Raw genomic sequence first — 24,001 nt, forward strand, 5'->3', positions numbered from 1 at the left:
CTTGAACAGCCTATAAACCAATTAGACTTAACAGACATACATAGAACAGTATCTAGCTAGCAACACATTACATATTCTTCTCAAGTGTGCAATGGGACATTTGTCCAGGGTAGACTCTTAGACCACAAAACGTCTCAAAAAATTTAAAACATTGAAATCCTACAAAATATCTTCTTTGACTACAATGGAATGAAACTAGATCCTAGCAATAGTGAGGGATAGGGAGCGGCTGGAAATTAAAAGCTGGGTGGGCATTAGGGGTGGGTGGTGGGACAATAGTCTGAAAACAACTATAAAAAGCAAAGATGACTCATACTCCACCTTCAGGCCTAGTAGCGTGAGGAGTGGGGGGAAAAGAGCCACCACTTGACTGGGTTACAGTGAGAGTGGTGTTCCTAGGGAGTCCTCTGTTTGAGCAAGAAAATGAAGGGAACAGTTAGAGGAGAAGTTCAGGATATATAAAGGGTTTTGCTGAGGATGGTTTATGAATTCCAGAGGATTCCATGGAACTTTTTCAAGAGTGCAGAAAGGTGTGTTAGGACAGAACAGGGATTGTGCTGAGCAATATGAAGAGTATGGGAGTTGATTGGCCTGGGAGTCACAGGCTTCTTGTGGTAAACCCATTGAAATGGAGATAATGGGAATAATAAGAGTGTGCCTGGTGGATTCAAGTCAGATAGTAAGCTTTTGTGGGTTTGCTCTGAGACCCTGACCACCATTTGTTTTTATGGGAAAATGTTTTGATACTGAATAGCTATTTAAACTATTGTGAAGTGGAAGACTTAAACTTATCTTAACAAATACAGTGAACAATGCCTTCTTTATAGGCTATCCATTAGTTTGGTTAGCTTTGTGTGTTACATCTTTAACACCTATCACAATTGTGGGGAACCTTACAAAGATCTTGTTTTCAGTGTTGAGTAGAAGCAGAACATAACATATTGCCACTGTTTGCTTTTTATTTGCATTTGGCCATTTAGTAATTGCTAGTTGTCGTGACTTTAGTCTTCCATTCAGCTGACCCCAAGCAGTTTAAAAATTAGGGGAAGTCTTCTTGATAGCATTCAGAGATCCTTCTGTTTCTGTGAAGGGTCCACTGGAATTGGCCGTTCTGTATTTTAAGATGTTGATTTATCCGTATGTAATATGTATAGGCACATGTTTTGAAGGGGGAAATCAGTTGATAAGCAGATATATTTAGTACAAAATCTAAGAAGTAAAAGAATAAGGAGAAAACTATAAAGTAGACACAGATAGTTCAGTACTTCCAAATCTGTCATTGTTGTTTGCATTTACACTGAGAACTACTTGAAAAAGCAAGTTAAGAAAATACACCTACAAACAAAACCCAAAACTAAGTATTATGCAGTATAAAATCTCACTTATTCTATTTGATTTTCAGATTTTGTTGAAATATTAGCATGCACTGTAAAAATATTAGCATGCACTGTAAAATGTGCACATTTTTGTACTTTGTGTTCATCAGAAAATGTTCCAGTGTCAAAAGGGATATTGACCTAATTATCTTTGTCCTCAGTTCAGATGTCATGTGTGAAAAGAAAGAGCAAAGAAGCTTATTGTTGATCTAGTTATTTGATAAAATTGTTCTTGATTATTGGTAGGTAAAGTTCATGATTTTAGTTTTACTTTATGCACTAAATAGAAACTTTTTTTTTGTTTTTCAAGGAACCGAACGGAGAGACTCCTTCTTCTTTATACAGAGTTGCTGCAGTACTTCTACAGTTTAATCTTATTGATTTAGATGATCTTTATGTACATGTAAGTCAAGTGGGCGGCTAAGAATATTTGGTTGTCCATCCCAGGGGTGGGAAGAGGAATAGGCAGCCAAATAGCACTTCAAGGTTGGTCAGGCTCTCAAGTTATAATTTTTGAAGCACTAATGCATTATTGCTTTGTGTTATGTGTTATGAAGTGAGTGAATTTAATTCTTTGACAAACTATGGAAATGAAATACCCTCTGTCACTCTTACAGAGTTTGAGGTTGGATATGAAGTTAAAGTTCTTAATCGTCAGCAAAGTATATCTCATGGGGAGGAGGCCAAGTTCTAACCAATGTGATTTTAGACTTCTCTGTTACATGCAAATTATCAGAAATATGGGATTACCTAGATACTTTTTCCTTCTCCCCAAAATGTTAATTTTAGGCATTTAAGATGAATGAGAACTCTGTATATTTTTTAATGGATTTTCTTATGTTTTTACTGGGTAGTAAATGAGCATTGTTGTGCTTTTGTTGCTGGATCCAGGATTTGGAAGAGTATATATGTGATTGTGATTGATGACTTCCAGTTTAGCAACAGTTTAGCCTGTCAGTTTGAAAAAACTAGGTTTGTAGTATAGAAATTCCTATTATGTTTGGTTGTACATTAGGATATCTATGGACTTAAACCTGTCCAAAGCCAACATCATCTTCACTGTCTTTAGAAATCACTTTCTGACTTCCTTGTCTCTCATGTACTATGGTTACAGAGTTGAATAAAACTTACTCTCTACCTTGGAAGCAGTCATAGTTCCAATGAAGAAAACATTTTTCATTATGTAGTAACTGCTATATTGGAGGTATTCACAAAGTGCAATGGGGGCCCAGAATAGATAGTGACTATGTCTATCTGGGGGGTGGATTTTGGAAGGCTTTTTCAAACTAGTGATGTTGAACTGAGATGTTGGTAGATGAGATGGTAATGGCCTGGCTGGCTCTAAAGGTGAGAAGTTTTGTAGGTAGAATTAACTGAGTATAAAGGCAGGAAGGTTGAAGGGGCTTCATTACCACCTTAGGGGAAGGAAGCTCAAAGTGGTTGGAGCCTAGGGTAGTATGTGGGGCAATGAAGATGGAGAAGTAGATTGGGGCTAAACTTTGCAGGGCCTTAAGTGCCATAGTAAGGAGTTTCAATTTTTTCTTCTTTGGACTAAAGAGCCATTCAAGATTTAAAGTTGAAAAGTGATACTACAAACAGAACATGGAAACTTGGTCAGAAAAAGGGGAATTCAAAGGCAGGTATGAGTTTATAGGCAAGGATAGACTGGTAGGACAAGTGGAAAGATGATAGATGGTGATAGATTTATTACTGAAATGTTTGAGTTCAATAAATGCAAGTGGCCTAGGTGTTCCTGTTAAGTTGTCAAAGATTTTCAGATGGGATTAAAACCTAGTTTATTGCTTATTTTTCACATGAGACTTCTAAAACCTAAGGACAAAGGAAGATTGAAAGTAAATGGTGGGAAAAATATACCAGGGAAATTATTATTGTTAAACAAAATGGACTTTTTGGGCAAAAAATGATAGTCACTTCATAATAAATAAAGTTGTGTTCACTAGGAAGATAAAACATTTGTAACTTCATATGCACTTACATATTCTCAAAATACACAAAACTATAATTGAGAGGAACTATAAAAGAAACTTACAGGGGTGTCAGGCTGGCTCAGTTGGTGGGGTGTGTGACTCTTGATCTCTGGGATTTCAGTTTGAGCCCCACGTTGGTTGAAGAGATTACTACTACTACTACTACTACTAAGTTCACAGAGAACTTATTATTATATATAATATATATATTATATATTATTATAACTATTCACAGAGAAAACTCCTGCCTCCAATTTTGGACTAATGGGATGAAGTCTACAGTATATAGTTTAATATTTCACTGTTTCCTTTTATTGTTTAGTGATTATTTACTTTGCATTAGACTTAGTTACTGAAGTAGATTATGTATTTCTGGGGGCAGGAACATTTCTTTTATAGCCCACCATAGTGCCTAGCAGGAACTATGATGGTTTGTTGCTATATTTTTCTTTGTGTCTGTGTTTTTTATTTATTTTATGAAATATCTACATTAACCTTCTTCTGTTCATACAAGATGGCTGTACTGGGGATATTTACTCCTTTTTCATAATGGAGGGTTGACTCTACACATACTACTTTCTCTTTTATAATAAGCTAGAAACTAGTGTGTGACATAAGACATCAGAGAGGTATTAGAAAATGAAAAGTGAGATGTCAAGTTGCTCATGATTTTTCTACTTGAGATTTTTAATCTAGAGGTGTTAAATTTAACCCCTTCATGTAATTCAGTAGCTCATATCTCCCAAATTGGATCCATATGCAGTACTTTATGTAATTTGCAGTTTGACTTTTAATGAAACAGTTACATATATTTTCTTGAGTAAACTAATAAATTCAATGGTAAGCACCACTGTTGTAGTATTGTATTAATGTAGGCCCTCTAGCAGAAAGATGTGGAACTTTGAACTGCTATCTGATTTTAAAAGGTGTACAAAATTCAGGTACTTAACCCTGTTAGATTATAAGAAAATAATGGAGAGAAACTTATTTTGAAGGTTGATCGTGGTCATTAGTAGGCTAGACCTTATTTAAAACTTCATCAATTCAGAGTAGATAGTGTTTGCTTTTTATATGTGCAACTAGTATTAGCTGTTTTATGAAACTTTAATGAACCATTTTTAGCTTCTTCCAGCTGATAATTGCATTATGGATGAACACAAACGAGAAATTGTAGAAGCTAAGCAAATTGTTAGAAAACTTACGATGGTTGTATTGTCTTCTGAAAAAATTGATGAGCGAGAGAAAGAAAAGGAAAAAGAAGAGGAGAAAGTAGAGAAGGTATATGGTTCCTTTTTGTAAAATTAACATTGTCTTCTGGATTTAGAATTATGAAATTTAACTTGTAATAGTTAATCAGCTTATGGGAAAATAACATTAATTTTGATTGTGGTGAAATCTGGTTTTTGGAATACTGATTTGCTAAGGTGGTTTTGTTTTTAATCTGATTGGCACCTTCCCAAAAGAGGCTGCCATTTTTTTTTCTTAAATTAATTTCAGAATGTATCCTAAGTAAAATATATTTGTGCTTTGTGTGTTAATGTCTCTCAAGTCCTAAGGGGATTCTCAGAGATGAATGAATTCTAGTTCCCTATGGCACAGTACAACATTAAATAGAACTTAATTTAATTCCAAGTCTGTAAACTGTCTTGCTGTGTCTGCTAAATGAAAGAGCATATCCTATTGTTTTTTTCAGTAGCTAAAAAACTTGATTGTACTTTCAGGGAAATACGCATTTCCCATGAGTGGCAACTCTTAACATACATTATTGTGGTTGTTGAGCTCAATTTTTTTAAAATGAAAAAATACTAAGATTTATTGGTGTCTATATTCTGAGTATCTTTGCTCTAATTGTTCATTTTTAGCCGCCTGACAACCAAAAACTTGGTTTGTTGGAAGCCTTGTTGAAGATTGGTGATTGGCAGCATGCACAGAACATTATGGATCAGATGCCTCCATACTATGCAGCTTCACATAAGCTAATAGCCCTTGCTATTTGCAAGCTCATTCACATAACTATTGAGCCTCTCTACCGAAGGTATGTTACAGTATGCTTTTCTAATCGTTGAGGTAGAAATAGCTTAGGACTACAAAAAAAAATCTGCATATTTATCTTGTCTTCTCCAACCAAGCAAACATTTTAGTATGTTTTATTAGATGATAAGAACTGTTCACAGATTGTATCAGTTTTATACGTATGAATCAGTGACTTGTCTCCTAACGTGTAGACCAGGTGATGCAGAAGGTGTGCCGCAGAGTAGTCTAAAAACTATAGGTTAGACATCTAGGTTGGGTTTACTCCATTGAGAGTGAAAACTCCATTCTTCTGTTTTTGACTTTTCCTCCTCTCTTGGTGGGGGGGGCAGAGAATTCCTCAGGTTTTTACTTAGTGTACCTCTGTCCCGGGTTGAGTGGCTCTAAGTGAGGACATTGCCTCTCTGCTTGCCTTATCTCTTCTGGCATATAGGCTGCTGTTCTGGAAATTGCTAGTGCAGCCTTTCTCATCATCCCTAGTTACTGTGTCGACCAGTCCTCTAGCCCTCAGCCTACTTGCAGGATACTTAGGAGCAGTATTGGCAGCAGCTCTGGCTTCAGCCCCACAGATCAGAGCCTGCCTCAAAAGCCCCAGCCTTGTGACTCGTGCATAGCTGCTGGCTGCTGCCTTTAGTGCCACCTGGGCTATGGACCATGAAGGCTTCTTCTCAAAGAGTGACCCCTGTGACTCCACAGCGGGACACCTGCTCAGCAGGTGAGAACTCTGGGCATGCTGTCCTTTTAGTGTGACACCCTCTTTCATTATGCTGCTCACCTTCCCTACCACCACCTACCTCATGCTCAGTCTAGGTAGTGGAACCCAGATTGAGAAGTGTTTTATTGACTTGAATCACTGTTGTTATATCCATGTTTTTCTGTTTCATCTTCCAGTGTCTATGAGGTCCATCCCTTGTTCCCCATTCCCATATCCAAATTCCTGATACTGGCCAAGTTTAACTAAAACCAAATTCATAATGATGTATGTTAAATGTTACTTGAAATTTGTGTTTCTCTGATTTCCTTATGCAGTTAATTTGAAACGTTCTCTGAGCTCTGATTTGTTTTCCAAATGAGTATTGTTTTTGTCTTTTTCAACCAGGTAAATTATCTGGTATTAATTAATAAAGTTAGGCACAAATGAAATACAGAAATCAGATTTGAACAAGAAAAGCTTTACTTATTAATATGGCTGTGTTAATTTAAAATGGGGTATTGTATAGTATACGTATAAACTTTGCTTCTTTTTATAGAGTTGGCGTTCCTAAAGGTGCTAAAGGTTCACCTGTTAATGCTTTGCAAAATAAGAGGGCACCAAAACAAGCAGAGAGCTTTGAAGATTTGAGGAGAGATGTCTTTAATATGTTCTGTTACCTTGGTCCTCACCTTTCACATGATCCCATTTTATTTGCAAAAGTGGTGCGCATAGGCAAATCATTTATGAAAGAGGTTAGTAAGATTTTTTTTTTCCTTCTAAGCAGAAAACTACATTTTAGAATGAAAATGTCCTGCGTATATTTGTCTTATGCATATCTCTAGAAATGAAAAGTGAACTACAGAAAAAAAAAGAATTGAAAAGTGAACTTAATTTAAGAAAAGGTTACATTGAATAAGGTTTGGGGAAAGTCCACTATGTCCTAACCACATATATGCGTGTGCAAACGTGTGTGTGTGTGTGCAAACACACACACACACACTCTCTTAAATTTAGGTAGAATATTAGTCAAGTCCCCCGCAAAAGAAAATGTACTTTGGACGAGTGATTGCTTTTTGAATCCCTTTATAATTTTAGTGGTCAACTTACCTTTCTTTCCCCCTTACTTCTCTTGTTATTTTCTTGGCTATAATTTTGAATCATTGTGATTATTTGTATGAAGTCAGACTGTTGAGGATACATTCTTTTCTAGTAAACTTTTTATTGAAATGAAATGTACAGACAGTAACACAAATCATAATTGTACACTTCGGTGACTTTTTTCAAACTAAACCCCCGTGTATCCCCCACCCTGATAAAAGAAATTAGAACACTACCGCAGAGTTCCCCTTGTACTCCCTTCTAGTTAATACCCTAACGGTAGCCATTTAGGCTATTACTAAATTTTAAAATCGGCTTTGAGTTGCAGTTTAGATACAGTAAACCTCACCAATTTGTGAAGTGTACAATTTGATGAGTTTTGACAAAGTTGTGTGTCCACCACCACAACCATGATAGAGAATATTTTCATCACCCCAGAAAGTTCCCTCTTGCCCCTTTGCCTTTAATTCTGTCCCTTCGTTGCTGGTTCCTGGCAACCACTGATAGGCTTTTTGTCACTATAGTCTTGCTTTTTCTAGAACTTCATATAAATGGAATTTTATAGAATGTACTCTTTTTTTCTCTGGTTTCTTTCACGTAATGCTTTTGAGAATCATCCAAGTTGTTGGCACATGATAGTAGTTCCTTTATTGCTGAGCAATATTAGATAGACATACCAGAGTTTATGCCTTCTCCAGTTGATGGGCATTGGGGTTGTTTCTAGTTGGGGGCTATTATAAATAAAGCTGCGATGAATATTCCTGTACAAGTCTTTTTTTTGGGGGGGCATATGTTTTTGTTTCCCCAGGAATGGGATTGCTGGGCCATATGGGTAAGTGTATGTTTAACTTTTTGCCAAATTGTTCCAACATGTGTGTACCATTTTGCATCCCTGTATATGACTTCCAGTTGTTCCACATCCACATCAGCACTTGTTGTCACTCTTAAATTTTAGTCATTCTAGTGGGTGTGTAGTGGTACCTATTGTGCTTTTAATTTATGTTTCCCTGATGATCGGTGATGTTTAGCGTCTTTCATGTTCTTATTTGCCATTTGTAATCATCATCTATCAAAATGTCTATTCAAATCTCTACCCATTTTAATTGGGTTGTCTTTTGTTATTATTTCTCTGATTTGCCTTTTTATTATGTTAATTGTCTTTTGAAAAGCAAAATTTTAAATTTTGATTAATTCCAATTTAGCAGTACTTTTATGGTTTCCTCTTTGTGTTCTAAGAGATCTTTACCTAACCCAAGGTCTTGAAACAGAGAAGAGTACATCATTGTCCATTATAAAACAAGGCTACCAAAAGAATCTGCAAATTGTTTTAAGTACAGTTTTCTCCAGTGTTTGGCGATTGCATCTAATTTCAATTTTTGACAACAGTAACTGTACAGAAAATTTATCAGCTGTTGTATACTAATCCCTCGACACCTGAAATATTTGATTTGATTTTTGATACTTACCTGTTTTTTTTAAAAAAATACTCAACAAATTTACACTGTGTAAAGGTACTCTAAAGAAATCTGCTGGGTGCCTGGGTGGCTCAGTCAGTTAAGCATCTGCCTTTGGCCCAGATCATGTTCCCAGAGTCCTGGGATTGTGTCTCACATCGGGCTCAGCAGGGAGTCTGCTTCTCCCTCAGCTTTTCCCCTCTGCCCATGCTCTCTCTCTCACTCTCTCAAATAAATAAAATCTTTTAAAAAATCACTATAATTATAAAAATCAATAAATTAACATTGATACTGTATTATTAAACAAATCTGAGTAGTTTATTACTATACAAATCATTTATTATATAATATATATAAAGGAAGTATAATGATGTTTCATTATTTTAATTCTTATAGTCTGAAAGGGATGAGTCATGTTACTAGTGCCTGTTCAAAGAACAAAAGGGTTGTCTTTTCCAGTGCCTCATATTGGGAAGCATATGAAGTCAATCTATCCCATTACTGGTGATGTTAACATTGATCACTTGGTTAAGGTAATGCACTACCAGGTTTCTCTAGGGTACAATTATTTTTTTTCCTTTGTTGCTAATATATGCCTTGTGGGAAGATACTTTTTTGACAATGTAAATAGCCTCTTTCTCATCTTACCTTCACCCACTAATGCTATTCTTTTTAACTGAACATCTTAATGTTCATATCTTGTTCTGAAATTCTTTCTTTGGCTGCAAATGTTATAAACCTGTAAGCAGGAGACCAAACATCTAGCTTGTGGAAGTCCTATACATAGACATATGCATGAACATATGCACAAACATAGACAGTATTGTTACCAAGATGTGCAGGTGCTAAAGTGGTCACCCCTCCCCTCTGCCATCTCCATCGCAGCTTTCCTGTATCTCTGTTCTATCACAGTTGTGCCTGGTGCCTGCCCCTAACTCCAGTCTCTATTTTTACAGAGGTAGAAGGGCAGAAAGGAAGAGGAAAATGTTTATTTTGATCACAGTGTGGGAAGAAATCTGTCTTCTCTCATTGCTAAGGTTGTGGTAGGAAAAGTGAATCTTTCCAACGATTGGAGTTAGAATTTTGGTTCATTTTTTTACCCATGAAAATATTTCACTGTAACAGATCATTTGTCCTGTGTTTATAGGTTTACAAGGCTTTTGTTGCTTAGCAAGGAATTTAACTAGGGTATATAAGATTATTTCTAATGAGGAATTTGACCTTAGTTCCAAATAATATAATTAAATGACTTTAACAACTCATTTATAAGCTTGGGGTTGCTTGCATATATAATTTATGCATATTTTGAAAATGTTGGTTATATAGTTATACCAGCTTCACTTAACAGAATAGTCTTCTAGCCTACAGTTACTTGTAATCATTTATCTCTGTGTGTTTCTTAAATTTGAGGTACATAACATAGGACCATTTAGTACAGTGATCTTCAAACTTCAGCATACATTAGACTCACCTGGAGCTCATCTTAAAACACATTGTTGGGTCCTATCCTCAGAATTTCTGATTCAGTAGGTCTGGTGTGGAACCCACTGAAGAGAGTTTGCAGAGAGTTTGCATTTCTAACAAGTTACCAGGTGATGCTGATGCTACTTATTCAAAGACCAAACTTTGAGAACTGTTGTTCTAGTATATTAACCAATTTTGGTCTTTATTTCAGCCTTAAAAGAATTCTTCAGCTCTAAAGAATATTTCTATATGAATGGGCAGATTTTACTATCTTTAATTTTCTTGAATTATAGAGCATAGCTTTAACATGCTCATCTGACATACTTAAATGGTTTTGACAGCACCTACACACCTGAAGATGAATTCCTTGGTGCTTTTTTGCATCCAGCTGATGTTAATGGATTAAGTTGTTTGTGATAATGACAGTTAATATTGAACTCTTTACTCTGGGCCAGGTCCTATTCTGAGTACTTCATGTGAATCAGCTCATTTAATCTTTATCGTACCCTTTATGCTTTAGGTTACGTAAATTGTCCCAGCTCACACTGTTAATAAAGGGCAGGAATGAGATGTCAATCCAGGCAATCTGGATTTAGAGGCCAAGCTCAAAATCATCATGCTGTCCCGCCTATACAAATGTAGTGTGTCTGAAGTGGAAGAAATGATAGGTTATCTAAATTTTGCAATTCTTGAAATTTCTTGCTATTTTAAATTAAATCTGTTAGTGGTATTTTGTTATTTTGTTTATCTCAACAATCTGTTTTCATCTCAGTCTGTGTGTATCTCATCAAGCTTTTCTTGTTTTATCAGGATCATCCTTAAGACTTTTTTCTATGACTATATGTAGATACTTGTGGAGAATCTGCCTCTGTCCTTGTGTTCTACTTTCATCCATACTGAGTTCATTTACCTTTTATATGCTTTTTTTGGCAGGGGTGAGGCATGTTATTTATGTTTCTATTGTAGCCACAGCATTTCTTTTCATCTTAATATGTATAGCTCTGTTTACAGCTTCTTTCTGATATAGTGGAGTGAATCTCTTACCTTTCCTACCTTATTTATGACCAGCCCTAAACCCCCAAGCTACAGTCTGAGTATTGAGTTCTTCTTTCAGCCTTCTCTGTAGTCTATCATGGGGAGTGAATGAGCTTAGTGAGGCTGAGTATAGCCCTCATTTAGAGTATCTCTCTTTCTCTTCTGAGATACTGTAACCTGTCCTGTACTAGGCATGCCCAGCCATGTGGGTATGCCAGCTCCCTTAGGCTTTGACTCCCTCAGCCATCTAAGCATGGTTCTTTTGGGTTTTTTTTTTTTTTTTGAGATTTTATTTATTTATTTGACAGAGATAACAAGTAGGCAGAGAGGCAGGCAGAGAGAGAGGGGGAAGCAGGCTCCCTGCTGAGCAGAGAGCCCCATGCTGGGCTCGATCCCAGTACCCTGAGATCATGACCTGAGCCGAAGACAAGAGGCTTTAACCCACTGCGCCACTCAGGCGCCCCAGCACGGTTCTTTTGAATGACAGCAGGCTTTAGCAGCTGGTTTTTCCTTTGCCAGAGTCCTGCTGGGCTCCTATTCACGAGTTTTTCCTCAGTCTACTCACTAACCTTGCAGGTCTTTCTTCCATACCACACTGTGTGTAGTACCAGAATCGTGTGTGTGTGTGTGTGTGTGTGTGTGTGTGTGTGTGTGTGTGTCTGTCTGTCTGTCTGTCTCCCATCCCCTTGAAGTTAATAGCATAGTTTACTTTTTTCTTGCTTGGTTGGTGGTGAATTTGGAGCATTAAAACAACAAGGCATACCTTGTTCATTGCATTAGGGATAGGGGAGAGAAATTCTGTTTCACTCTATTATCTTAATTCATTTGTCTGGCCAGGCTGTTCATATGGCTCTTTTTTTATTGACCTTTGGTAAAAGCCAGAGTGCTTTAAATTGATTCATAGATGAAGCTTGAAAAACCTAGAGTCAGAGGGTCAGAATATTCCTTAGATTGGACATTGGATGATATTAGGAATAGCTAGCTGTGATAATGATATTGTGGTAATGTGGAAGAATGTCCTTTTTAGGAGATGCATACTGAATTATTTTGAGATAAAATGTCATGCCTGCTTTTTTTTGTCAGTCAACAGGGCAAAATGTTAATTGTTGAATCTGCAAAGTAGGTATAAGAGGTGTTTATTGATAGGGCAGTATCCACCCATTCAACTTTTATGTAAACTTGAAATTTTTCATAATAAAAGTCGGGGTTGCTAGGGACAGAATCTGCCTTAGCCCACTGATTCCAAAGCTCTACTTTTTGAACCAGTTACTTTAGAATTTGGGCTTGGTATTTACTGTTTTTGTTTTGTTTTTCTTTTCAAAATTGAAGATGTACTCTGGTTGTGTAGATTAGAGCTCAAAGTTAACGTTCCTTCTGGACAAAGGGACAAGTACAGGGGAATTATACCATACTTGTGCTTAATTTGTGTGAATGTGGCCAGGCTTGTTCATCCAAATACTCAAGTGTATATGCCTAGGAGTAAGGGCGAAATGAGAGGATTTTTTTTTCTCTCAGTTTGATTCAGTTTCTAAGGTCTCTAACCATATTCCGTGTGAATCTACTTTTTAAAGTAATGCGTGTTCATGTGGCATGGCCCCTAAATGCAAGCCAGTTACTTATTTCATGTTCACATGAATTCATATTCCCATCTCATGTTCAAGTGATTAATAGTGATTTCTTCTAATACTACAGGGGGAGAACAGTCTTGTAGTGGACTAAATGAAAGATAATGTATCTGTGTACTTTATAGATACTTTAAGGGACTTTTAAGGGTAATTGTGAGTATATGTAATTTTCATTGTATGCACTGACTTTAGAACCTAGCTTGCCCACAAAGAGTCTTCATTTAAGGCTGTCCCCAAACAAAGAAATTTAAGGCATTACATACTGATTGTTAGGTTAACTGGTTTCATCAGGATGAGCTGCTAGCTACATGTTAGTAATGTGACTTTTCTATGCCAAAGATGAGTGGTAATAATATTTGTCTTACCTAGTTCCTGGGGTTGCAGTGAGAACCAAATAAGATTTGTCTAAACATTAATTAGATACTAACATTAACTAGGCATTCAACTTCAGAGAGTTAAAGTTGTCATGAATTCCTCAGAACATAGTAAGTTACAACTTTTGTTAGTTGTCACTGCACTGGCTTTTGATGATTTGTTTTAAAGTATTAATATACTTTAATCTATCTCTGTCTTTAAATAATAGATACTACTTTAAAGTAGCAGCTTCATTTACCCATCAGAGAAGATTTGATTTTTATATAGGAATGTCTTTGACTTCTTTACATTGTGGTGGTAATCAGATGTTCCCCCCTTTCATTGTGGAAATTTATGTTATAAATTAGTAACAAAACAAATTTTTTATCAAATTTTTATTGCTGGGGCTTTGTGAAAGGACTAGTGAGGGGTAGCTATAGACATGTCAGTTTCCAATTTCAAGTAGACAAAAATTTTGTAAGAATATTTTTAGGAGAATTAGAACCTTGCATTATAATTCTTATTGTTCGAGAGACAGATGCAGCTCTCAATGGCATTGTTTACTAAGCTCCTTTATGTACTTTTGCTATTGTAAGTCTTATACAAAGCAAATGAACTCCAAAGTTGGAGACCAGATTTAATCTATAACATTCTTGCTATTTAATGAGCTTGAGCAGGGAAGAACTGTTAGGATGTTTATATTTGTACTTATATTGTCACCTGTATTTGAACTAAGGTCATCTTAGCTCAAGATGTCATATATGACAATTCTAATCAAGATGTAGAATCATAGTAAAGGTAATAAAATTAAAAATAGGTTCTTAATTTTTACCATTAACTATGCTTTTTACTTAAGAGAAATATAAAAACATACAAGATAGGCAGATACTAAGTCTGTTAATAGGCAAATGTAGACTCTGTGTACAAACAGTATAATTTTAAGAAGTATATTTTGTATAAGAAAGACAAGTCAAATTTTTAGTGTGCACCAGACGCACACTGTAAGCAGTCGATTCGATCCTTGTGCCTCCTCTCAAAGATGGTTTTCTCAAATTGAACCCCAGTGTTCAGTTTCAGGAAAAAAAATGTCGGATGTAAAAATGAAAAATATTTGTGAAAGATTCAACTCTTGGAGGTTTGGCCATTTGTCCATGCAGGGCATAGCAGATGCTATTAGATTCCATCTGTATTCTTTTGGCTCTACACTAGATCCTTATCATTTTGGTGTGTGCCAGCCCAATTTTCAACTATTGGCACCTGCATCTCTCTCTTTGAGGGCTTTTCTGGCCACTTAGGTAATATAGGAATTGGTATCCTGGAATTTCTGGAGAACTAATTGACCTTGCCCCCCTTTCCCCAGCTCTCAACCAGTGAAATGATTGGTGTTAGTGTTTAACTACCATGCTTTGAGATGGGATAATCCTGAGTTGTATTTCTTCTGGGACCCTCAGAGTCCCCAGTGGGATTAAGTTCCAGTTAACTCACAGGAATAATTCCTACTAGTGGTACCTAGGGTTGCTTCCAAAATAAATTATGTCTGCACTTGAATAGGGTCTGCTTTTGGGGGAATGTAAAGTAAAACACAGGGGCATATCCCTTTAAATGAGTTCCATACGAAAACTTTAATTTTCCCTAAAGATAGATTTACAGGGCAATTTTTTTGTTTTACAACAGACTTCTGTTATGAACTCCATTTATGAAGAGAATTCATTTAAGTAAATCACATATTCATATTCATTAAGTGCACCAAAAATAGCCATTTTTACACACGGCTTGTTAGAACTATGCTTGTGTAAAACAGCACAATTTCATATCATAATCAACGTTTTAACCAAAGTAATTACTTTTGGGTGGTGAATTTTATGAAACCAAGTGTAGCTATTTAGCATTTTGTTTTGTTTGCTATATTTTAATGTTTAAACCACTCCCACAAGTCCATTTACTGCAATTTGAATGCTACTCATGTGGTAGGGAAGGGAGACCATGTGCTTTATTGTCTAAACCAGGATACTCAAGATGGAAAGGTTGTGCTGTTACATACACTAGGATAAAAAGCAAGAACCAGCACATATGGTCATCCTGTGTACTGGTGACCATATTATTAATTCTTTGCTACAGATTTTTACTGATTTTAAAATGAAAAGTGTTGGAAGATAGTACTTTTCCATTTAGTATCTCTGTTTTCAGAAATGATGTAGTATCAATATTACTGATTGTTCTGTTTTATACAATTTTAAGAGTTCCTGATTAAAAGATAAAAACAAAGCTTTGAACCAAAACATTGAAAGGCAATTCATTTATCTCTTCTTCAGGCTCGGTAAACTCATGGCCTTGTAACTTTTAACCTGTAGGTTATATTTTCCTATTTCTAAGTTATTTTGATGGGTCTTAGTTGGATCCTTTCTAGCAAAAAGATTTTCCTTAACAGTTTTAAGACCTAAATGGGAAATTCTTAGTCTACTGTATGGCACATAGTGAGTACTCCATAAATGGCAGTTAACAAGAAGGAGAAAAATAATGAAGGTGAAAATAGTGCCACAGTGTACTTAGATCTAGCTTCAGGTTCAAATCTAGTCACATATCTTTTTTTTTTTTCTAGTCACATATCTTATCTATTTTTCTTTTTTTTCTTTTCTGAAATAAAGTATAAAGTAGCATTTTAAATATTCATGGATTGGAGATAGTAAAAGTAGGACATCAGTGATAAAGTAATTTATCTAGTTAAATCTACAGCTTTTTACCAAGCTTTATTTCTTGACTCTTGAGAAACCCCCTCTTAGTGGACCTACATTCTTTTTCTGCCCAGTTCTTTTATGCAGCCTTGTCATCTGCTCCCTCACTATAGGGCAAGAATGGAACCTGCTTGGGGCTATTTTTAGCTGATGGTCTGTCTAGGCATAATTATGCTTGATTTTATTCAGACATAAAAATTCAGTTCCTAATGGTACATTGGTAAGTGTAAACTACGCTTCAAGAGATCCTCAAAGATGGGAACTGTCTTTGTCACTTCCTCAAAGATAGGAGCTCTGTTCTGTTCATTTTAGAATCCCCAGTGTCTGGCACATAGCAAATGAATGAATGAAATGTATATATTTTGTTTCTCCCCCTCTTTTCTTCCTCACTTTCTCCCTGGACTGGCCATTCAATAAAATTTTCGTGTTGTACTATGGGAATGGAGAGTTTTATATTTACTCTAAATTAAAAAGCAAATTAAACTAAAAGAAAAAAAGCATCAAGGGATTGGAATGTATCTAACTGACATAGAGACATTACAAACTTAAATAAGTATTTAGTAAAGGAATTAAGACAGTTTAGTAGGTAAGAAAATGTTTCATTTCTATGTAGAAAACTATGTGTAGCTTCATTAGAATTATAATATACTAGAAAAGGAGTAGCTTAACTGTCTTTATCCCCGACAGACTATACTGTAAATCTAGTTCTTCCTAATGTGCCACCAGAATTATCCCCCTGCCCTAAACCAAACCAAATCAAACCAAACCAAAGCAGCTATCTACTTTGTTTTCTGCCAGACCATTCCTTCATAACCTGACCTTTACTTGCTGACCAGGATATATGTTGACTTAATAGTTGTTTCTGTGAAAGGGAACCGTATCTTTTTAACTTGCTGATTAAAAAAAGTGGGGGGGGATTATGTGTTTTTTTTCCCCCATCAAGATGACATGGCAGTCCCTGAACTAGTCTTATGTGGAAATGTTGCACAGAAGTTAGATTTCTCTTTAGTAGTATCCATTAAATTACCAAGTATGAAAACAACATGCACAAAATACCCATCTCTGCCAAGAAGGTAAATAAGCTTTGTTAGCTGCATGTTAGCGTTTTTCCCCTTCGTCACTTGGTATTGAGTTAAATTCTTCCCAGACATCTAGATTGTCTTTGGCTATCAGTGCTTCAATTGTCCTTTTGGCCTTTGCACACTCCTCTAACTCTCCACTTGCCTGTATGCACACATAAGTACTACTATTTCATTTTGAATGAATGGACAGCATCAGCATCAAACATGGTACTTCAGCGGTCCATCTGCAAATCACTGATAGGAAATGACTCAAGTTTTTTCATTCAGGCCAGCTTAGGCAGTGGTTTGGTCTTTGTCAGTAATGTTACTAATATTTTGGGCTTCTCATTGAGAGTTTAAGTAATGGTGAATTAAAACATAGTTTAAATTTCTTTGGGTTTAATCTTTTGTGTTATTGCTTTAGTCTTAGATTTTACTAATTCCATAGCAGAAAATCAGAACTTCTGGATGGAAGAATGCAAATGCATTATAACTAAATTGTGCTGGATACAATCTTATAATAAATACTTAGATCAATTTTTAAGATGCTTTGGTTTGTGTTAATGAGGTTGAGAAAAGAATTGGCTTATAAAATTGACATTTAAAATTCATGAATGTTGCAAATGATTTGAAAGTTAGAAATATAGGTGAAATTTAAAAATGTTAATTAGTAATGCTGGTTATATTTAAAATCTACACTTATTTAGAAAGTAAGGAAATAATTCACAACCATGTGCAAGTTAATTTTTTTCAAATTAGATGTTAAATTGTGACATCATAATCTTAACCTTTTTGCATTTTATTTATAGTTTTTTTTAATTTTAGTTTCAGTCTGATGGAAGCAAACAAGAAGATAAAGAGAAAACGGTAAGAGACTAGAAAAATCCAATGTATTGTATCTGATTTGTCTTTGTACAGCATACTGTAAATTTTACTGTGAACAAGCTTTAATCACCTGTGTGAATATTTTGTACTCCACGTGCTTAGTATAGTTTTTGACATATCTTTTAAGATTGATAACTCCTGTTTTTGAGGATTACCATGTTGAGAAAGGAAGAGGGATAATACAAGTCCCTTATTCTCTTGCTACCCCTTTCCTTACCTCATCTCATTGCTCCCTTAGATGGAGAAGCACAAATATCCATTGTGAAAAGGGCAGTGATAGTGTGGGAAATTAGATGTGGTGTGGTATGAGATCAAGGAATGGCAGTTTTTCCAAGGCTGACATAGACTTATTTGGGGGGGGCGGTTAATGTGGATCTTTTACTAAAATAATTTTTCCTCCCTTTTTCTTAGGAAGTTATCCTTAGCTGTTTACTTAGCATTACTGACCAGGTACTTCTTCCATCTCTTTCTTTGATGGACTGCAATGCTTGTATGTCTGAGGAACTGTGGGGAATGTTTAAAACATTTCCATATCAGCATAGGTAAATACATAATATTTTTGTATTTTTAACTACTGTTCTAGTGCATTAACCTCTAAGTATTTAACTTTTCCTAATTCTTCATCTCATCGTTTTTTAAGATATCGTCTGTATGGCCAATGGAAGAATGAAACTTATAACAGTCACCCACTTTTAGTAAAAGTTAAAGCCCAAACAATAGACAGAGCCAAATATATCATGAAGTAAGTTTTAATTTACTTTTCTTCATATTAACCTAAAGTATATCTGGATTAATTTACTTTCTTCTAGCCAACTTATGTCTGAGCCTCAGTTCTGAGAAAGTCCAGGAGTATTTGCTTAATGGTATAGCTGATTATATATTGCAGATAGAATGACTATCAATTTTTGTGCCTTTTAGCTCATTTTGACTACCAAGTTAGTTTTTGTAGTTGTCATGTTTGCATAGCTGTAAAATCTAATAATCTTTAATGCATCATATTATAGGGTGAGTCTGTTTTTAAAGGACAGCCTACTATGGCCTTTGTTCAGTTTGCATAATACATTTAATGGCTTATAAAAGGTGGTCAAAGTTCTGAAATTTCTTCTGCCAAAAGTTATCATAATAAAGATTTTTCCTGGGGTGCCCTGGTGGCTCAGTCAGTTAAGCTTCTGACTCTTGGTTTTGGCTTAATTTGTGATCTCATGGGTTGTGGATCCTGCCCTGCATTGGGCTCTGTGCTCAGCACACAGTCTGCTTGGGATTCTCTGCCTTTCTCTCTCCCTCTTCTCTTACCCCTGCTTGCATGTGTGCTTTCTCTCTCTTTTTCTCAAATAAATAAGATCTTAAAAAAAATTTTCTTTTTTGGAAAATCTAATGGAATTCTGCAGAACTACCTCCTTGAGTCAACTTCTGAAAAATTTCTATTCTCTTCGTTTGTGTGCTTTTACTTCTTGGCAAACTGAAATTTAATTATGAAAATCGTATACTTGTCAGTTTATATGCTGCTAAATAACTGCTGTATTATGAGTGTTTTTAGCAAGGCTGTTGATTGCCATATCTTTTATGTTTATGCAGTGGTATGGTTATTCTAATTAAAATAGTTTCTTCTCTAGTTTAGATTTAACAGTATGCAGTGATACTGTCTGCCCAGTGATACTGTCCCTGGCCACAGTCTGCTGGGGGAACAGGTGTGTGCACAATCACAGTCTGGTTTAGTAGTTGCTTTATGCAGTATATATAATGTTATTTGGGAGGATAGAGAAGAGAGTGAGTTATTTCACCCTGTGGAAGTTGGGGAAGGCGTAGAAAGATGATATTAGAATTGGTTCTTCCAAAGGAGTTCTGGTCTTATGAATTTGCCAAGTAGAGTATCTAGCTTAACAACAGCTAATATTTATGGAGCCATTAATATTTATGTGTGCTAGGCCGTGAACCAAGTGCTTTAGGTAGATTATTTAATAATACAGTTGATCCTTGAACAAACATGGGTTTGAACTATGCAGATTCACTCACATGTGGATTTTTTTAAATAAATGTATTGGAAATTTTTTTGGAGATTTCGAACAAATTTGAAAAAACTTACAAATCACATAGCCTAGAAATACTGAAAAAAATCAAGAAAAAGGTATGTCATGAATGCATAAAATACACATAGATACCAGTCTATTTTATCATTTGCTACAATAAAATATACACCAATCTATTCTACAAAGTTAAAATTTACCAGAACTTACTTACATGCACATTTACAGACTGTACAATGTGCCATTCAGTCAAGCGAGATGTAAACATATGTGAAGATTTAGTATTAAGTCATAACTGCATAAAACTACCTGTAATACTGTACTACTATAATAATTTTGTAACCACCCCCTGTTGCTATGCAGTGAGCTCAAGTGTTGTTGAGTGTCCGCTTAAAATACTGTGTGATGCTAATCATCTCTGTGTGAGCAGTTCATCTCCCCAACAAATTGTGTATTGCAGTAAAAAGTGATCTCTCACGGTTCTTACATATTTTTCGTGTTTATTGTGATACTGTACGCCTTGCATAACACCCTGGGACCCATACGAAGTGCTTCTAGTGCTGCCGGAAGTGCTCACAAGCAGAGAAAAGTCATGACATTATAAGAAAAATGTGAATTGCTTAATAACGTACCATAGATTGAGGTCTGTAGCTGCTGCTATCTGCTGTTTTCAAGAGAAATGAATCCAGTGTAAGGACTTTTTTTTTTTTTAAAGGAAATTCATCAAGTCATTGCTGCAGCTATATCAGCAGATGTGAAAACCTTGTAGTTTTTGTGAAATACCTTTTTATCTTGTATTGAAAATGCAGCTGTTATGTGGGTGCAGGATTGCTTTAAGAATGAAATATCTATTGATTCTAATATAATTTGAGAAAATGCCAACTCATTATATGAAAACTTAAAGCAAAAGGAAGGTGAAGGATCAGAAGCTGGAGAATTTAAGGCCAGCAAAGGATGGTTTGATAATTTTAGAGAGGTTGGCTTAAAAAAAAGTCAGGATGACAGGAGAAGCCGTTTCTGCTGAACAAGAGGCAGAAAGTAGATAAGTTCCCAGATGCCATTAAGAAAATCATTGAGAAGGGATATTTGCCTGAACAGGTTTTTAATGCAGACAAAAGTTGCCCTATTCTGGAAAATAAAGCCACAAAGAACATTTATTTGTGAGGAAGGAGGAGGAAGCACCAGGATTTAAGGTAGGAAGGGATAGGCTAACTCTGTTGTTTTGTGCAAACACAGGTTTATGATCTGGAGTGCCCTTAACTTATCAAGCTGCTATAGCTCCTGAGCCTCGAAGGGAAAAGATAAATGCCAGGTGCCAGGAAACAAATTGACACAGGACAATCTGGCAGAAGGTTCTTACATTCTAGACTGCTTTTTGACTTCTGTTATGACATGGACCCTTCTGTGATAGGAGCACTGAAACTAAAGCAGATGGTGGAAGAAGGCTAGGTACCATATAGAAACATTTTTGAAGAAGTAGAAAAGCAAAAAAGTCAGACAGAAATTACCATTTACTTCCATAAAGTTACACTGAGTGTGCCTGTCTCAACTGCCCTCCTTCCACCTCCTCTGCCTCTTCCACTCTGCCATCCCTGAGACAAGAAGACCAACATGAGAGTGAAGACCTTTATGTTAATCCACTTCCACTTAATGAATAGTAAATAATCATCATGATAGACAGTTAATAAATTTGCCTGTTGTGTTTGTGTGTCTTCGTGTGAAATCTGATCTTTTGGCAAGAACTATAGGAGATATTTTTGTGTCCTCTTTATCATCGTCACGTAGGATATTGTGTGCAAGACTTGTATGCAAGTGGGTAGCTTATCCTTACATACGCATAGGTGAATGATATTTAACAAAATTAATAATGTGTTTGTTTTCTTACTTTTCTTACTTTTATAACTTTGCTTTCAAAGAATTCTATTATTGTGTAATATGCCTTTCTTGTAATTGGACAAACTGCATTATCAGCCTATCACAGTAAGTGGGTTTTTAAAAAAAGTAATAGTATTTCCAGTACTGTATTATGAATATACTGTAATGCTATATGCCATAAAAATTTGATAACGATTCATTCTTTAGCATATAAGCTAAGCTACCATGAGGCAATCATATCAATTATATTAGGCTGCCATAAAGCAATCATATTGTTGCTGTTTTGTTGTCAGTGCATGAATCATTATACCTGTAAATAAATACGAGTTTCTTTTCACATTGTCTTCGTTTTTGATGTCTAGTGTTAGTGATGCATATAACATCTACAGTGTTCTGTATCATATAAGATAGTACTGGTGTGGGTGCTGACAGACTGTCTATCTTGTAAATAGACAATGTAAGCTTAACGGTATTGACAGTAGTGTAAATGTATTTTCCTTATGATTTTCTTAATAACATTTTCTTTAGCTTACTTGTAATACTCTTACTTAAAAAACTTTCTTACATTGTAAGAATATAGTATATGAGATACAGAATATATGTTAATCTGCTGTTTATGTTATTAGGCAGGCTTCTTTCTGGTCAGTAGTAGGCTATTAGTAGTTAAGGTTTTTGGGGAGTCAGAAATTACACACAGATTTTCGACTGTGTAGGGATTTGTTGCCCCTAATCTCTGTGTTGTTCAGGGGTCAGTTGTATAGTAAATATTATCAGATCTCTTGAATCTGTGTCTTTACTCTCTACTGCCACTGACTTCTTTTATCTGGAGTATTATGGTACCTTTATTCTTTATTCTTTCTTCAATATCCTTTGGTGACTAACTGTTGCCTGTAGGTTATATGTCAATCTTTATGACATGGTGATGTAAGACATCTTTCACACTCTGTCTCTCCCCATTTCCAACCTCTTTGCCAGCTAATTCTACCTCCAGCTGTGCTGAGCTCAGTCAGTTAAGTTTCCCTGAATGTACTGTGGTCTCCTTTTTCTTTGCATATATTTTTCGTTTCTTCTGTTTGAACAGGTTTTCCCTTACCTCTTTTTCCTCTCTCAATCTGGTGACCTCATCATCCTTCGAGGGTGGGCTTCAGTGTTAGCTCCTCACAAAGCCTTCTGTAGTACATACTGCCAAGCACAGTTGACTGTTCCTTGTACCACTGCTGTCCCATGTACATATGATGCTATCATACCATTTAGATATTGCTGTGATTATTTTCTTTTATCTAATTATCTAATCTTTTGAATAGTTTATACATTCACATGGCTTACATTTCAATAAATATAAAGAGGTAGATAATAAAAAGTCTCTCATCCCATCCTCCATTGGCTCAGTCCTCCTAAAGGAAAAAAGTAGCCACTGTTTAGTTTATTTATCCTCCCAGAGATTTTTGTGTATATATAGGTGAATGCAAAAACATTATTCTCTCCCTTTATACTATTGATAGCATATAATAAATACTGTTCTGTAACTTGCTGGATTTAAGAATGTAAAATTTAAAAAATAGGTTAAGTTGTTCTCCCCAGCTGGACTAAGCTTGAGAGTAGGAGCTATTATTCATCCTTGTATTCCACGTGCTTAGCTCTTTGCCTGTTATAGAAGACATTAATATGAATGAATTGATTAATAAAAATACATATCAGAGAAGAGTATGTGTAGTTAATGTACTTGGATTTTTGTCGTTGTAATTATTTCACCAGGCTTGAGCAATATGATTTTGGTGTTGATTAAACTTTGTATTTTGGGAATGGAATGTATTAATTTATTACTTACAGAATTTCTCAAGTTTTGATTACTGTTTAAAAAATGCATTTGCTGTAAGACATTCAGTAATTCATTCAACAGATGGCCATTGATTGTGTTCCATATGCCAGACACCATGGTAGCTTAAGGGTAAGACATCATCAAGAAAGTCTTCCTTTTATTTTTTTACTTTTTTTGTTTTTCCCTCCAGGGTGGAGGCAGAAGGGAATGGGATAAAAGGTATAGAGAGGATGGATCTGTTTTGGCAAGTAGGAGGACCACCTGAAATAGTAGGGTCAGAAGGAAGGACAGGTGGCAGTACGTTTAAAGGTGGAACAGAGTATAGCCAAAGTTTCAAATATGATTGGTCTCTCTTTTCTGTGGGATAAAAGGAAACTGGACAATGGAGAATGGGAAAGGGGAGCAATTGATGATGAAATAATTTTGATTGATGGCTGTTTTGTCACAAGAAACTTCTTAAGGGGGTGCCGGCGTGGCTCAGTGTGT

At 35.8% G+C, this 24,001-nt stretch overlaps 1 protein-coding gene across 14 annotated transcripts in view; it reads left to right on the forward strand.

Annotated features, from left to right (window-relative positions):
• The window catches only part of THOC2 (THO complex subunit 2), a 113,614-nt gene that overhangs the window by 52,234 nt on the left and 37,379 nt on the right, over positions 1-24,001 (forward strand). For all 14 annotated transcript variants that reach the window (XR_007124677.1, XM_047715065.1, XM_047715069.1 and 11 more), the window contains exons 9-15: positions 1,687-1,779; positions 4,487-4,642; positions 5,227-5,399; positions 6,646-6,841; positions 17,738-17,779; positions 18,209-18,339; positions 18,438-18,539. Coding sequence is in view for 13 of the 14 variants with exons in the window: in XM_047715065.1 (XP_047571021.1) it covers positions 1,687-1,779; positions 4,487-4,642; positions 5,227-5,399; positions 6,646-6,841; positions 17,738-17,779; positions 18,209-18,339; positions 18,438-18,539 (893 nt within the window). In the remaining variant the exon portion in view is untranslated. The remainder of the gene's footprint in view (positions 1-1,686; positions 1,780-4,486; positions 4,643-5,226; positions 5,400-6,645; positions 6,842-17,737; positions 17,780-18,208; positions 18,340-18,437; positions 18,540-24,001) is intronic.

The sequence above is a fragment of the Lutra lutra genome, chromosome X (genome assembly GCF_902655055.1).
Source record: "Lutra lutra chromosome X, mLutLut1.2, whole genome shotgun sequence".
NCBI lineage: Eukaryota > Metazoa > Chordata > Mammalia > Carnivora > Mustelidae > Lutra > Lutra lutra.